Source organism: Aethina tumida, chromosome 5, assembly GCF_024364675.1.
Source record: "Aethina tumida isolate Nest 87 chromosome 5, icAetTumi1.1, whole genome shotgun sequence".
Classification (NCBI taxonomy): Eukaryota; Metazoa; Arthropoda; class Insecta; order Coleoptera; family Nitidulidae; genus Aethina; species Aethina tumida.
The window spans coordinates 1,428,344-1,444,934 of record NC_065439.1 but is presented as its reverse complement, the minus strand read 5'-3'; the positions used below and the strand labels follow the sequence as shown (position 1 = coordinate 1,444,934).

At 24.8% G+C, this 16,591-nt stretch overlaps 2 protein-coding genes across 2 annotated transcripts; both read left to right on the top strand.

Annotated features, from left to right (window-relative positions):
* The first annotated feature begins 493 nt into the window (after positions 1–493).
* On the top strand, positions 494–3,832 carry LOC109598923 (uncharacterized). Its single transcript, XM_020014825.2, has 5 exons — positions 494–861; positions 1,037–1,069; positions 2,987–3,147; positions 3,208–3,571; positions 3,621–3,832. The coding sequence occupies exons 1-5, from the start codon at positions 808–810 to the stop codon at positions 3,822–3,824; spliced, it is 816 nt and encodes a 271-aa protein (XP_019870384.1). The 5' UTR covers positions 494–807; the 3' UTR covers positions 3,825–3,832.
* A 2,737-nt stretch (positions 3,833–6,569) lies between these two features.
* On the top strand, positions 6,570–13,450 carry LOC109598924 (uncharacterized). Its single transcript, XM_020014826.2, has 2 exons — positions 6,570–6,876; positions 12,794–13,450. The coding sequence occupies exons 1-2, from the start codon at positions 6,579–6,581 to the stop codon at positions 13,090–13,092; spliced, it is 597 nt and encodes a 198-aa protein (XP_019870385.1). The 5' UTR covers positions 6,570–6,578; the 3' UTR covers positions 13,093–13,450.
* The last annotated feature ends 3,141 nt before the right edge of the window (positions 13,451–16,591 follow it).

Here is a 16,591-nt window from a genome sequence, read left to right as displayed (position 1 = left end):
TCTTCCAATTAAATGACCAAACACAAATATTGAATACAATAATATAAAATAAAATGTGGCTGGAAGAAAAGCAAAATAATAACATAGAAAACATATTGAAATGTCTGATTATAAAATGTTTTATTCGTTATATTAAAATGTAATATAAAGATTAACAAAAATTTCTGTTTAGATTTAATACAAATATAATTAAAAATAAACTGTAGCTACAATAAAGAATAAAAATCATAACTTTAAAATTAAAATTATTGGAAGCTTGAAAGCAAATCTCTGACTTATAATTCACATCTTCCAATTAAATGATGAGATGGCTAGAAGAAAAGTTAAATAAAAATTGTTTATAACTTTGAACAGCAATAATAAAAAGATAAAATTTTAAATAAAATTAGGGCACAATAATTTCAAAAATAACTCTCATCATTAATATTTGACAAATGGTGTGAAAAAAATCAGGCACCAACCAAAAAACACAAGTCGATTTGAAGTGTAACTTTCCTCGTACCCGAAAACAAGTTCTACGCAAGAAAAAGTAATATCAGAAAAGCCACGTACAACAATTAAATGTTTTAATGACACTTGCAACTTTCCTGGTCGCATGTAAATAATCTGGATCTACTCTTGTTGTTCAGTAGGTCATACATACAGAGGATGGGCTTTTATGTTAATGTGTTGTGTAAACGCACCTCCCCGACCATTGTCTCACCCAAAAACTGGCATTGCCAAAAAAATAGGGGGGTGACAATTCTATAAATGACAATTCGTCTTTCGGTTTGTTATCAGTTTCGTGATTGTGGTCGGTGATCGAAGATGAAGCAACACGTGGTTTTGGTTTTCGCCTTGGTTCTCGTTGCTGCTCAAGGGGTTAGTTAGTGCTGTTGTTCGTGGACCAGTTCAATGTTGGATGTTGTGCAAAGAACTGTTCTTCTCTTGGTTTTCATTAACAACCATTTTTTTTTGTGTTAACATCCAACTTGAACTCGTATTTTTAATATTTTATTATTTTACTTGTACTTATTTAACATTCATTCTTCGTCAGGTTCCAATTTCTGATCAAGAAAATGAGATAAAGGTAAGAAATTTTCATTAATAAGTTTTCGTCAAAAAATTTAAACCACATTTTATATTTATTATTAATAAATTCTAGTTTGAAACTGATTCATTAAATTTATTCTTAATTTTTATTTAATAATTTTAATGTCCAAATTTTTAACATCAAATGTAAAATATTTTTAAATAATTGTTAGTATTAACAATATAGTATAATATCGAAAATTTATTTCAAAAATTTAATAATATTTAATTTAATACTTTTCATCCTATTGTAAACATACATTTCACTGAATAATTTGCAAAATATTACCAATAAAACAACAATTTAATATATATATAATAAAAAAGTTGTATGTTTTATTATGTTAAATTAATTATTTTTAATATTTTGTGTAAAGGTTAACTCAAAAAACAAAAAGTTATCAATAAAATAACAAAATAATAATGTAAAAGGACATTTTGAGCAGTGAATTTAAAATTTTAGACTATTTTATGACGAAGTCTATTCAAACAACATAAAGTTATCAATAAAATTTTTAAGAAAGCATTAATTTAATATATATATCAAAGAAGTTGTATTTTTTAAGTTTTTAATTTAATTAATTTTACTATTTTTTGAAAAATTAACTCAAAAAAACAGAAGGTTACCTACCAATTAAATAACAAAATAATATTGAAAAACGAAGAAGTTATATAATTTGGACAGTGAATTTAAAATGTTTGACTATTTGATGATATAGTCTATTCAAACAACAAAGAGTTATCAATAGAATTATTAAGAATTTACAAAAAAATACCAATAAAACAATGGTTTTATATACATATCAAGTAAGTCGTATTTTTTAAGTTGTTAATTTAATTAATTTTACTATTTTTTGAAAAGTTCACAAAAAAAAACAGAAGGTTATCAATAAAATAACAAAATAATAATGGAAAACGAAAAAGTTATGTAATTTGGACAGTAAATTTAAAAGTTATTAATAGAATTATTAGGAAATTACAAAAAATTACCAATAAACAATAATTTAATATACATATCAAGTAAGTTGTATTTTTTAAGTTGTTAATTTAATTAATTTTACTACTTTTTGAAGAGTTAACTCAAAAAAAAACAGAAGGTTATTAAAAACTATCAAAATAATAATAGAAAACGTAGAAGTTATATAATTTGAACAGTGAATTTAAAATGTTTGACTATTTTATGGGTGTAAAGTCTATTCAAACAACAAAAAGTTATCATAGAATTATTAAGAATTTACAAAATATTACCAATAAAATAATTTAATATACATATCTAAGAAATTGTAATTTCTAAGTTGTTACTTTAATTAATTTTGCTATTTTATGAATAGGTTAACTCAAAAAACAAAAAGTTATTAGTCAAATAACAAAATAATGTAAAACGAAAGAGTTATAAATTTTGCGCAGTGAATTTCAATGTTTCACTAATTTATGATAAAGTCTATTCAAACAACGAAATGTTAATTTATAAAATTATTAAATATTCACTAAAGAATACTAATAAAATAACAATTTAACATACCTATCAAAGAAGTTATATATTTTAAGTTAAGTCGAGATTTCCAAAATTCAGTACCAACAAAAAACTGAAAGTACCTTGGAAAAGTTTGACCCAATTTATAATCCTTTATAATACCATAATTTTAACTAATTATGATTTGAGCAATTTCTAATAAAAGATGTAACAAAACATTAAAATATAAAAAGAAATGTTCCACGTTTAATTGTAGAAAGTAAACACATATAAAAAGCCAAAACAACACGAATGACAACATTACAAATGTGTTAAACAACAAATTACTTGTTCATATATATTTTTGTCGCTTTCATTTATCGTGTGAACATGTCACATAAGTTTACAACCAAATTGATGCGACTCATCCAGCAATAAACGCTAATTAATAAATAACCACAGCCAGAAGAAACGCACGCATTCTTCAAAATGTTCGAGAAATGCACGACCAACGAAGACGTGACCGAAATGATGAACTGCGCCGCATCCAGGATGTTGAGGTCGATCGAAAAGGCCACCACCGAACCGGTAATCAACGTGGTACCTGGCATCACCCTCGTCAGGTAAATTAACTCAACTCAACAACGTGGAGAAGAAAATATTCACGTCGACTTCAATTGCAGCGACAATTCGATCAGCAGCCGACAGGCTAAGGAGATCAAGGACGAACCGTTACCCTCTAACCCCCAGGAGAAGACCAACAAGCTGGTGGAGCTGCTGGTGAACCGTACCAGCCGGTTTTTGGCCGGCAAGGTGTTGAAAATCCAACTGAACAAAGAGAGCGTGGCCAGGGCGATCGAGGAGGGCCGCGGCAAGATGAAGAAGATGGTCGGACCGTGGATGTTGGGATTGGGCGCCACCATGATCACCATGGTGCCCATCATGTTGGGCGGCTTGGCCCTGATGGCCTCCAAAGCTTTGATGATCGGCAAACTGGCCTTCGTCGTTTCTATCATCCTGTTCGTGCAGTACTTCTTCACGGGAAGGGTGAGTGTTTGATAAACGGTCGGAATTATATTTAAAATATCATTTTTAGAACGTGTTCCCCGGTTGGTTTAACGGAGTGTCTGGTTTTGGAGGATACGGAGGGTACGGAGGTTACGGAACAACGTACGGTACCAACAATGTGGGATGGGGTGCTTCTGCGCAGTATCCCTACGCTAGATCCCTTAACATTACTCCAGAAACCGACAAGGATAAGAACGCTGATGATCTCGCCTATTCTGGCCATCAACTTTGAAACTTTAAAACGACTCGTTTAGTTATTTATTGAATTTATTTATTTGTCTATTATTTATATTAAATATATACTAGTTAATATGTGTTTCATTTTATTTATTTATTTATTCTATCAATTTAGAATGGAGTTAATGCATTGTTAGGTCGAAGGTTGCGTCAACAGATGGCCAATACAATGTTTCACAGAGCACTTTGACAATGATAAATAGATTCGTTTATTACTCACTAGATGGTGACAATCCTTTTAAATTAATACCACACAATAGAATTACTTATCTGACTAAAATAAAAGTAAACGAAGGATAATGAAAGCTTTATTTGTACTACAACAACATAAATATTATAAATTAATACACAAACTAGGAGAGATTATTTTATTTGTTAAAAAACTTCTCGAAAAATATATAACACTATCCAACGATTATTTGAAGTATATTTAAAATGTTTTTCACGCAGAATAAAACCATTATCATCTAATTTCAGATAAAAATATAAATTCGAGTTAGTAAAGTTACTTGTTTTTAAGGTACAATTTACGTTTCCATTATTACCTTCACATTGTAAGATTACATATTCTGATAGGTCATCCATATAAAAGTAAATTGTTTCACTTCCAAACAAATTGGAAACAATTTCATTATTTAATTGAATAATATTATCTTTAAGAATGTGAAGCTTGTTATGTGTGGAAAAATGTGTCTCTAAAGCATTAGCATTTGGAATTTGGCTCTCACTGCAGAAGAGGCAATTAATTGAATCTCTGCGTGTGCAATTTAATTCATGCTCATTCAGTTTTCCACAACAAAAGGCATTTTGGCATTTCCATTTGCAAAAAAACTTCAACTCGTTGAAAACGTTTTCAATGTTCTTTTCCAAAATTGTATATTCTTTTAAATTGGGGCAACACTTGTTTGGTTTAAAATGACATCTAAGACATAATATATGTTTTTCAGAACATTTACAAATGAAGCAACCACCTATTAATAAAAAACCACAGCTGGAGCAAAAGGAACGTAAAGTTAATTTTGGATTATATTTATGAATCAACAATGTTTTACACGTGGACAATTCCCATTCCACATGTTTAGCAAAGAAATATTTATCTACGGAAATAATTCTTATTTTAGGTATAATATAATAGTCAGTCCATCTGATATTATTTTGTGACAAATCATTTTCTATTTGTATCGTATTCAAAGAGGTGTCCATCTCATAATTCAAAATTAATTCACAATTTATCGGGGCTTTCTCATATTCCAAATGTAGTTCTTGTTCGTTACCTTGAAATTCTCGCAAAGGAGTTTCCTCAATGATTTTGGACGTACGAAACTTGCACCTTATATTTTTTGATTCTTGCTTTGGTCCCAAACAATTGGCTTTCAAAAATAATTTCTTGTCCACATCCATTGATGCGTGTATGAAAAATATGTGCCTGTCGGTACAATACATGTGGGTCTTGTGCGTGTCAAGCTGAGTGTCGACTTTGAATTCCGGCTTATTTATCACGGATTTTGCGTGGTGTTTTTCAAAATGTCGTTTCATCGTATAACCAGACATCTGCTGAGCAGCACACAAGGGGCATTCGTATAAGTTACCTTTGCACACCTCTTCGTGTCCAACAACTTGATTGGGTAGTAGCAGCTTCCGACAACCTTCATATCGATTCACGCACTTAAATAGCATCCCCTCGGCCAGTTTGTTATATTTTGTTTGGACGGCAACATTTCCGACAACACAACGGCCACATTTGGATTTACCATCTGGCAATAGGGTCACTGGTAATACTGAAAGATATTTATCACAAATTGAGCACAAAGAAGCCTCTAAAAGTTTATCCGGAACAATTGAAAACATTTTGATTACCAAACTTAAGGCACCATAGACAAAGACTATGTTTTTTGTTTACCAATTGAATGAGTCAAATACGGTGAAGCGTCACCTATAACAGAAACAGTGAACTACTAAAAAATATAGTATATATTACTGCTAACTGCATTAATGATTGGACTCACATCGTATAGAGGGCGACAGTAACTATACCTCACCAGGAAATATGTAAACTCCAATGTCTACTCATGAAATATTGGCACCTCAGGATGGTTCCATTATAACTTGATCCTGTGGTTCCACCTCACAAAGGCAGGGGCGGAGGGTAGCTATTACAATCCTTCTTTAGGAAGACCTTTTCAAATCTTCCTAAATGATTTTGTTCTTCCCATATCTATATATATAAGAGGGTACCATGGAGGAAGATTTAAGTAAAAATCCATCCGAAAGCTTCCATAGAACCTTAAAGTGATCCTTAAATGAATGAATTTTGTTTCTAGTAACTATTCTAATTTTAATAATGTATAAATTTACTTAATTTCTTCGTTTTTCTTCCAATCATTTGATCCTTTTTATTAAGAAAACATTCAGATTTCATTTTCCAATTTAGCATACAAATCATATAAGACAATTAATTTGAAAACTAATCGCTGATGCAAAATCAACAAATCCCACATTCCAAACTAGAAACATAAAAGTCTATGACTACGATTGAATACGATATCAACGACACTTCCACATCTGAATGATAATTACCAAACATTGTACGAATTTACTTTTCCATACACGATTTAACATAGAATTCCGAAGTTATCCGTGTTACATTTCATTTACCCCCCACGATTTCGGTGGCCGTATAAAAACACTTTGGCAAAAAATCAATGCGTTAGTGTTCCAAAGTGCCTCATTACCGAAAATCCTTAAAAAAATGTACAAAAAAGCCCTGTTGATCGTGGCCCTGGCGGCGTGCGCGATGAGTGAGGACGTTTACCGTAAATGCGGCGACGATCTGAGTTGTCTGGAGAGCGAGATGATCGGCTACGTGGACGGTTTAGGGGATGGTCCGGTGCCGCTTCTCGGTGATTACGTGTCGCTGGCCAGGAACGAGGAGACGTTCGAGGCGGCCAGGGGCGGCGAGGACTTCGTGACCAGGTGCATACGCTATTTGGCCAACCACGAGCTCAAATTTAAGCTGCCCTCGGACACTGCAAGGGCCCTCATTGAAGGTATACATATTGCAATTATGATTTGTCTACGTAATAAGGATTAAGAGGGAAACCAATGTTAAATACAATCTAATAATATATTCAATATTAAGTTGGAAAAAAATTAACTTAGGAACTAATACATTTATATATTTTTTACAGTTTTCTACTAAAAATAAAAAAAAAAATATTAATAATAATAATGAATTTTCGAAATTATTTATTATATTTTATTAATTCTTATCTTCTAATTTAACTGAAAATATTTTATTTCAGTTTTTTCTTGAACTAGCAAATTTTAAAATATATTTTTTTTAACTTTAATATCTATTTTATATTTTATCTATTACATTTAGAAAAAATATTAATTATTCTACATACTTTATGAAGGAAGTACTTTTAGGCAAAATAAATAAAAATATTGTTTAATATTAATTATTATAAATATTTTAGGAAAAAAATGAATTCAAGTAATTAAAAAATTTTATAGTATAAATTGTTTAATTTAATTATTTTTTATTTTTTTTTTGGATCTATTAAATTGATAGAAAACCTAATTAATTAATTAATAGTATTTTCTGAAGTAAATTAATTTAAGAGAACGTCAAATTATTTAAAAACATGAGATGAATTAAATGAATTTTAAATTCTTTAATTTTTGTCTATATTTTACCCATTAAATTCAAAATAAAATAATAATTATTATAAATGTTTTAGGAAAAAAATGAATTCAGCTAAAAATTTAAAACAGAGTATATTAGTAAAAAATGTTATAGTTAATTTAATTATTTTTTAAATTTTATTGTATCTATTAAATTGATAGAATTAATTAATTAATTAATAAAATTAATTATATTAATAATTAATAATATTTTCTGAAGTAAATTAATTTAGGAGAACATGAAACTGACAAATAGTTTATTGTATATTGTTTATTATCAAATTATTTAAAAACATGATGAATTGAATGAATTTTAATTCTTTTAACTTTTGTCTATATTTTTATTTTTAAATTAAGAATAAAATAATAATTATTATAAATGTTTTAGGAAAAGAAGCAATGAATTGTTATTATTTTTAATTTTAATAATATTTTCTAAAGTAAATTAATTTTGGGGGGTTCTGGAATTGAAAAATAGTTTAATACCAAATTAATTAAAAATATTAATCATTTTTATCAAATTTATTGTAATTATTTTTTTAATTTCAATCCCTTTAAGTCCTATATAAATTTAAAAATAATAATAATTATATAGTACAAATATTTTATGAGGAAAATAAATTTTTAAAAATAATAAATGGAGTACAAAAATTATCTAATTTATTGTAAATTCTTTTAGTACAAAATTAATTAATATAATAATACTATATAATATATATTTTTGTTTATATTTCTATTATTTTTCTTATGTACATTTTTTTTATTAAATTAGTAATAAAAATATGTTGGTGTTTTCAAAAATTAAAGATATAATATTTTTAGTAGACAATTTATCACTTATTTCTCTTAATAATTTCTTTTAATTTTGTAATTACTACACTTAAAAACAGACTAATTAAGAATAAAACAATAATTATTATAAATGTTTCAGGAATGTTATTATTTTTAATTTTAATATGCCTATTAAATTGGTAAAAAATTTATTAATAATTAATAATATTTTCTAAAGTAAATTAATTTTGGGAGGTCTTGGAATTGAAAAAAAGTTTAATGCCAAATTAATTAAAAATATTAATAATTTTTATCAAATATATTGTAATTATTTTTTTAATTTCAATCCCTTTATGTCTTATATAATATAAAAAATAATAATAATTATACAGTACAAATATTTTATGGGGAAAATAAATTTTTAAAAATATTAAATGGAGTACAAAAATTATCTAATTTATTGTAAATTCTTTTAATACAAAATTAATTAACATTATAATATTTTTTTATATTTTTTTTGTCTATATTTTTATTATTTTTATGTACATTTTTTTATTAAAATATTAATAAAAATATTTTTAAAAATAAAAAATATAATTTTTTTGGTAGAAAATTTATCACTTACTTCTCTTAATTATTTTTAATTAATATTTAATTTTGTAAATTCTAAACATAAAAACCGACTAATTTTTGAAACTAATTAAATCAATTAATAAATTAAACTGTACTAAAATAATATCGTCAATTATTAAATGTTTAAATAAATTTATTTTAATATTATTATTATATATTATATTTTAGATAATTTATTTTGATTATTTACTTAATTATTAATTATAAATTTGATTATTTCAATTACATAAAATAAAACAAGATTCCAAAATGGTAAATGTGTGCACCTCTAAGAGGTACTTCGAAGGAAACGCCTTCCTGACGCTTATTTATACATTTAGAGAAATGTATTTAATCAGTTCATTGATTTGAGGCCGTGTCTGTCCACTATCTATATTATTTCTTTTATTTATACTTAATTTATTCTAATGACCCAGATCGTAACTACGTGGAATGTTTAGATGTCCACTGTCCGACATTTTCCATCATTTACATTTTCACATAATTCGGCTTTAAAATTACACATTAGGTGTTAGTTATGTATTTAAATGTTTCGCTTGTTAAATTATAATTTGTACTTTTGATAACGCCAAATTCATGCTTCAAATATTTAATAACTGTATAATTGGTTATGGTCTGAATATTATAATAAACGTTATTTTTCTTAGTGAAAATGTCTGATCATGTATAAATTTTGAAGTATATAAAATAAAATACATTTTTAATTAAAAAATAAAACTACTTCATATAAAATTTGTGGATAATAATGTATTTTTTAATTGTTTATTTAAAAATAAAATTATATCTAAAATATTTATTTTTTTTTAATTAATTATATTTTTTTTTATTTTTTAAATTTAATTATAAAATTAAATTGATAAAATTGAATTGAAGTAATATTGAATAATTATAAAAATATGTATATAAATTATATTTATGTACTTTCACCGTTACAATAAATATATTAATTATCCAAATGAACCAAAACAATAATTAATCCACATAATTTAAATAGAAATACAATAACGATAAATTCCATATACGCAATAACAAACCAGCGTCTCTTACGACACTTACGAAATTAACTTACTGACCCAGTGGGGCCGTTTCCGGATGTCCCTGACCCCCATTCACGGCCACTTTCCACCGGCGGACACTTCCACCGGACTCTGGGCGGGTCCCCCCGGGTGAACGGGCCCCACCAGACGATGCGATCTCTCCTCTTGCATATAAATAGTTTAGTCGAGACCGACCGGAATCACTCACGTTTATTTGTTTATTTAAATCTATTTTGTATTTTATTTGTGGAACAAAGTAATTCTATAACATAATTATATGTTAAAATATTTACAGAAAATTATTCTATTAAATTTATTTATTAATAATTATTTTAAATTGAAATTAAATACAAAAAAATTAAATTTTTTCAAATATTAATATTTAAATATAAAGAAATATATTTTATAACCTAATTAATTATTATATTCTTAACTTTTTATTTTAATAATAAATTTTATATGAAAGTATTTATACTCAAATATTTATTTTTAATTCTGAAAAATTATTAAAAAAATAATTACATAACAGAGTCACATATATAATTATAAAAATTTTTCAAATTGAATAAAATATTACCTATACCCCTTAAATTAAAAAAAAAATATAATTTATATATTGCATCTATTGTTTATATATTATTAAATAACTTAAAAATGATTTACAAAGTTTTTTTAAGTAATTAAAACTTAATAATAATCAGAATAAAATATTTATAATTTTTATTCAAATTTAAAAACTTAAAATTGATTTAAAATGTGTTTTAAGTTACTAAAATTTAATTATCTAACAAAATAAAATATATATATATATTTATTCTATAAAAAAATTATATATTCATAAATTTTTATTCAAATTAAAAAAACTTATAATTGAATTAAAAAGTTTTTTTGAGTTATTAAAACTTAATAATGATCACAATAATATAATTTATTTAATTATGTTATGTTAATTTATTACATTATGTTATCCCAAAAATTTATATATTTTTAATTTTTTATTCATTATTTAAGTTATTAAAATTTAATTATATAACAAAGTAAAACATATAATTATAAAAATATTTACTCCTTAAATTAATTTACATGTTATATCTATAATTAAATATATTAATATTATTATATTAAAAAAATATATATTTATAATTTTTTATTAAAATTAGAGAAGTTAAAATTGCTTTAAAATATTGTTTATGTTATTAAATTTTAATTGCTTAATAGAATAAAGTGTATAATTATACAAATGTTTAAAAAATATAATTTAGTAAAATATTATTAAGGCTTATCTTTACCTCTTAAATTAAAAAAATATTTATTAATTTACATGTTATATTTATAGTTAAAAATATTATATAAAATTTATATATTTATAATTATTTATTAAAATTATAAAACTTAACATTGCTTTAAAATATTGTTTAAGTTATTAAATTTTAATTGCTTAATAGAATAAAACATATAATTATACAAATGTTTAAAAATTATTATAAAATAATATAATTTAGTAAAATATTTTTAAGACTTATCTTTACCCCTTAAACTAAAATAAATATATTTATTAATTTACATGTTATATCTATAGTTAAAAATATTATATAAAATTTATATATTTATAAACATTTATTAAAATTAGAAGACTTAAAGTTGCTTTAAAATATTGTTTAAGTTATTAAATTTTAATTGCTTAATAGAATAAAATATATAATTATAATATATAATTATAATGTTTAAAAATTATTACGAAATAATATATGTTAATGTTAATTTACCTGTTATATATATATAGTTAAATATATTATATAAAAAATTAAATATTTAAAATTTTTTATTAAAATTAGAAAATTTAAAAGTATTTTAAGTTATTAAACAGTTATATTACAGAATAAATATATAATAAAATTATTATAAAATAATATAATTTACTGCTTAAATTAAAAATATATTTATTAATTTATATATTTCTTCTATAGTTTATATATTATATTAAAAATTTAGATATTTATAATTTGTTATTCAAATTAAAGATTATTATAAAATAATATAATTTGGTAAAATATATATATTATTTATCTATTAAATAAAAGAAATATTTAAAAACTTCTGTAATTTTATTTTACTTTAAAAATTCATATAATGTTAATGTTTATTTTATTTATTTATTTTTTTAGGATTTATTCAATGAATTAATACTATTCAGTGATTTATTTATTATATACATAATTTTCATTTTAATCTTGCCAATTTATTAATATTTCAAGTCAAGTCTTTAATTAAGACACTTTCACAACAATCTAATACAAAAACATTATTAATTAAAACAGGATAATGTTAAAATGTATCCTGTAACAAGATCACTAGAACACAATGTGCCAAATGGAGAATCCTGTTTCCGAACAATTTTAAACATTATCCGCGCATAATCTCATTTACCCGTACATCCTAAATCATTTTCCTCAACGGCAACAACACCGGCAACTGGTTAATAAGATCACTAGAACATCAGATGGCAAATTGTAAAAAGTGCACTGCATTTAATAATTAATTTCCATTGAAGATATTTCATACTGTTTGACTAACGGGTTTTTTTTCCTTGATTAGAATATTATAATGAATTGGCACGTTCCACTTTTGGCACTTAAATGTATCAAATTTGTTCGTTGTGAAGAAAGTAAATGTTGTGCATAATTAAATATCTGATACAGGATTACTTATAAGCTATGGAGACTTTTTATTATTTAAGTGTTTTGTCGTAGGCAACCCAGATAACACTAGCACATGTGTGAATACTGAAATTAAACTTAAAATTTTAAGTTTATTGATTAAAATTGTTTATTTTCAGAGTCGAGAAGCAGTAAACTGAAGAAAATCGTCCTTCCAATGCTCCTGCTCCTGAAACTGAAAGCCGCCATTATCCTGCCAATAGTCCTGTCGGTTATCGCATTGGTGGCGTTCAAGGGTTTGGGAGCTGGACTTGTGGCGTTGGCCCTTTCCGGCGCCACCGGCCTGAAGTCCCTTTTGGAAGGCCACAACACTTCCAAGTTCACCTACGAGGTAGTACCGCAGATCTCGTCGCACTGGAGCCGGTCCGGAGTTGAGCCTTTGACAGCCTTGCCTGCAGGATATCACACCATACCTTAAAAACAATGCTATTTAATAACTTTATTAATTTATTGTATTTGTCGTATGATGCTTTTCATAAAAGCATCGTGCAAATAAAACATTTTACATTTTATTCACCGGTTTTAATAATGAGCAATGGAATGAGCAAATTCGGAGAAAAAAGCTTAACTGGTACAATTTTTTCAGGTCTTGAGTTTCCTTTAACGTGTTTTTAATAATTGCTACGTGATCTTAATTGGTGTTTATAATTTTATGGTTTTGTAAACAACTAGGATGATTTTTTCAACTAACAAACAGTTGATTTATCTCAATGAATTGACAATTGAATAATAAATAATGTTTGAACTATTTGTACCATAATTGGATTAATATACAATGTCACAAATGTAACAGCAAATATTTGAATCAATGAATAAGCTCCCAATTTACTAACAAATATCAGTTTTTGATACAAACTACGTTGCATACAAAACTGAGTGAAAACCTCTCACTGCTCCTGTTACAATTATCAAGGTGAAAATCAGTCGGGCCCCGCCCAAAGAAAGTTCCACAGGAGAAATGCAAGTAAATGTATTTGAGATGCAAAAGTAAACTTTTTAACGAAAGTTTTTTCTTCTGAGCAAAATATCAGAGATTAGTGCGGGAATGATGAGATGGAATTAACGGCCTAATGAACGTGCCATTAGAGTGAAGTTCTAATTTACTATAAACTGCTACTGGAATAAATGGTGAAAAAATTGGAACGGACACAAAAAGTAATTTGTCTAAGTAAATTAAGGAGATGTGTTAATTGTTTATTTTGTCGTTAAGAGTCAGTAGTACGTCAAGGAAACAACGTATAAGAGTGTATTGTCCGAAATCAACGACCACGACTCAATACTAATACATATTAATAAATAATAACTGTTCGAGATTATAAATTATTCATTTGTTGCTTACTTAAATGATGTAATAAATTAACACAGATTGACAAGGAATATATAAAGATATTATAAATTAAATCTATTACTATTAAATTACTATTTTAATTCTACATATTTAATATGCCTTCACCCTGCCATCTCGCTGGCAGAAGCTCAAATAGCATATTAAAGGTTTCTGTATTTATTTCGTCCCACTATTTTATTATATATTTATCATTTATTGGCCAAAAGAAGTAGAGTTGCAGTTTTTTAAAATTTATTTAACATAAAGAATGATAAATTAACTTTAAATAAACGCAATTTTATAAAATCATATTACAAAATAATAGAAACAACAACGAAATACTTTTTTATCTAAAAAAATGAATCAAAAGTGGGAGTAAAATTAGTATAAAAAAGTTATACAATATTATATTTATAAAAAAACATTATTATTCTATAATTTTTATTCAAATTTTAATTTAAAGAGTTTTTGGACCATTTCTAAAGTTAATATAAAAAATAGATTACAAATGATTTGAGTACAATAAAATTAATATAATATATAAATTCATATATTATAAATTATATCTTTAATATGCCATCTCCGTGTCAGTATCTCAAACAGCCTGTTCTAGATTTCTTTATTGATTTCTTCCCACTATTTTATTTTAAATTTAAATATTTGTTAACTAAATGGTAGTTTCTAATAACATCTATCAAAAATATTTGTAAAAAGTAAGCATATTATTAATCTCTACTTTTTATTAAAATTTGAATTTGAAGTGTTTCAGGACCCTTTTTAAAGTTAATTTAGAAATTATATTATAAAATTTATTGTATATTTAAATTTGATTTGGATAATTAAAAATGAGAAAAAATACATTGTAATAAATTTGTCCATCTATTGAATAATTGTTTTATAATTATTATTTTAATTCTATATATTTTTAATATGCCTTCGCACTGCCATCTCTCTGTCAATAACTCAAACAACATAATACAGATTTTTGAATTAAGTTCTTCCCACTATTATATGTTAAATTTAAAATATTTGTTAACTAAAGGAAGTAGAGTTATAATTTATTCATTTAGTAACTTATACTCGAGGTCTCAAATAAGATAAAAAAAACAATTAATTAATAGTTCTAAATAAAAGCATTTTTATAAAAAAGTAGAAACAATAAAACACTTTTTTATCAAAAAAAAAATAATAATAATAATAATCTAAAGTGGAAAAATTGAAACAACACAATCACTTCAACAAAAAAGTTGTATCTAACTAGTACAAAAAAGATATATAATATTTATAAAACATAAATATTTTTCTTTATTTTTTTTTTATAACAACTTGAATTTGAAGTGTTTCAGGGCCATAAAGTTAATATAAAAAAAAATTACAAATATTAAATGATTTGAGTATAATAAAATTAATATATTATAAAAATTATTATAAATTTGGATTCAACATCGATAAAACTATTACAAATATTATAAAAATACATTATTTCAAATTTCTTCATTATTATTATTATTTATTACATTTTCACCCTGTCATCTCTCTGTCAGAAGCTCAAACAGCCAATTACAGGTTTCTGTATATATTTCGTCCCACTATTTTATTTTATATTTATCATTTATTGACCAAAAGAAGTAAAGTTAGAATTTTTTATTTACATTTATTTATAAGTTTATTTAACATAGAAAATGATTAATCTTAAATAAAAGCAATTTTATAAAATATCACAAAATAATAGAAACAACGAAATACTTCTTTATCTAAAAAATGAATCAAAAGTGTAAGCAAAATTAATACTTTTGTATTAATTATAAAAAATATATATATTATATATTCTTTATTCAAATTTTAATTTAAATCGTTTAAACAAACATTAAATGAGTATTATAAATTAAAAAAGTACGTTAATTCAAATTTGTTATATATAGTTAATATTGTTATTATTATCACATATTTAATGTTTTCACTCCGCCATCTTTCTGTTTGGAACTCAAATAGCATATTACAGGTTTCTGTATTTATTTCGTCCCACTATTTTATTTTATATTTATCATTTATTGGCCAAAAGAAGTAGAGTTTTTTAATGTTTATTTAACATAAAGAATGATTAATTAATAATCTTAAATAAAAGCAATTTTATAAAGTCATATTACAAAATAATGGAAACAACAAAATAATTTTTTATCTAAAAAAAATGAATCAAAAGTCGAAATAAAATTAGTACAAAAAAGCTATACAATATTATATTCATAAATATGCCTCTCTGCCTGCCATCTCTCTGTAAGAATTTCAAATAGTACATTACAGGTTTCTGTATTTATATCGTCCCCCTATTTTATTTTATATTTATCATTTTTTAAAGTTTTATTCATTAATTCCTATACTGGGGGTATAGAAATACATAGAAGTTAATTAATTAAGAGACCCACACATTTTTTATAAAATATATATCATATTAAATAACTCTAAAGTTCATAATATTAAATTAAAGTTCTATGATAATTTCCATTTATGTTTTACTCCACCAAAATCTGTATAAAACTGGTAAATAATAAAGTTCCACAAATCTATAAACAGCAATATAATGAAATATGAT

What these genes read in the sequence shown, in the direction of transcription:
- LOC109598923 (XM_020014825.2), top strand. Translation starts at nt 808, where the DNA reads ATGAAGCAACACGTGGTTTTGGTTTTCGCCTTGGTTCTCGTTGCTGCT. An exon ending in TTCTCGTTGCTGCTCAAGGG is followed by an intron (nt 862 to 1,036) that starts GTTAGTTAGTGC and finishes ATTCTTCGTCAG; the next exon opens with GTTCCAATTTCTGATCAAGA. An exon ending in CCTGGCATCACCCTCGTCAG is followed by an intron (nt 3,148 to 3,207) that starts GTAAATTAACTC and finishes CTTCAATTGCAG; the next exon opens with CGACAATTCGATCAGCAGCC.
- LOC109598924 (XM_020014826.2), top strand. Translation starts at nt 6,579, where the DNA reads ATGTACAAAAAAGCCCTGTTGATCGTGGCCCTGGCGGCGTGCGCGATG. An exon ending in TGCAAGGGCCCTCATTGAAG is followed by an intron (nt 6,877 to 12,793) that starts GTATACATATTG and finishes GTTTATTTTCAG; the next exon opens with AGTCGAGAAGCAGTAAACTG.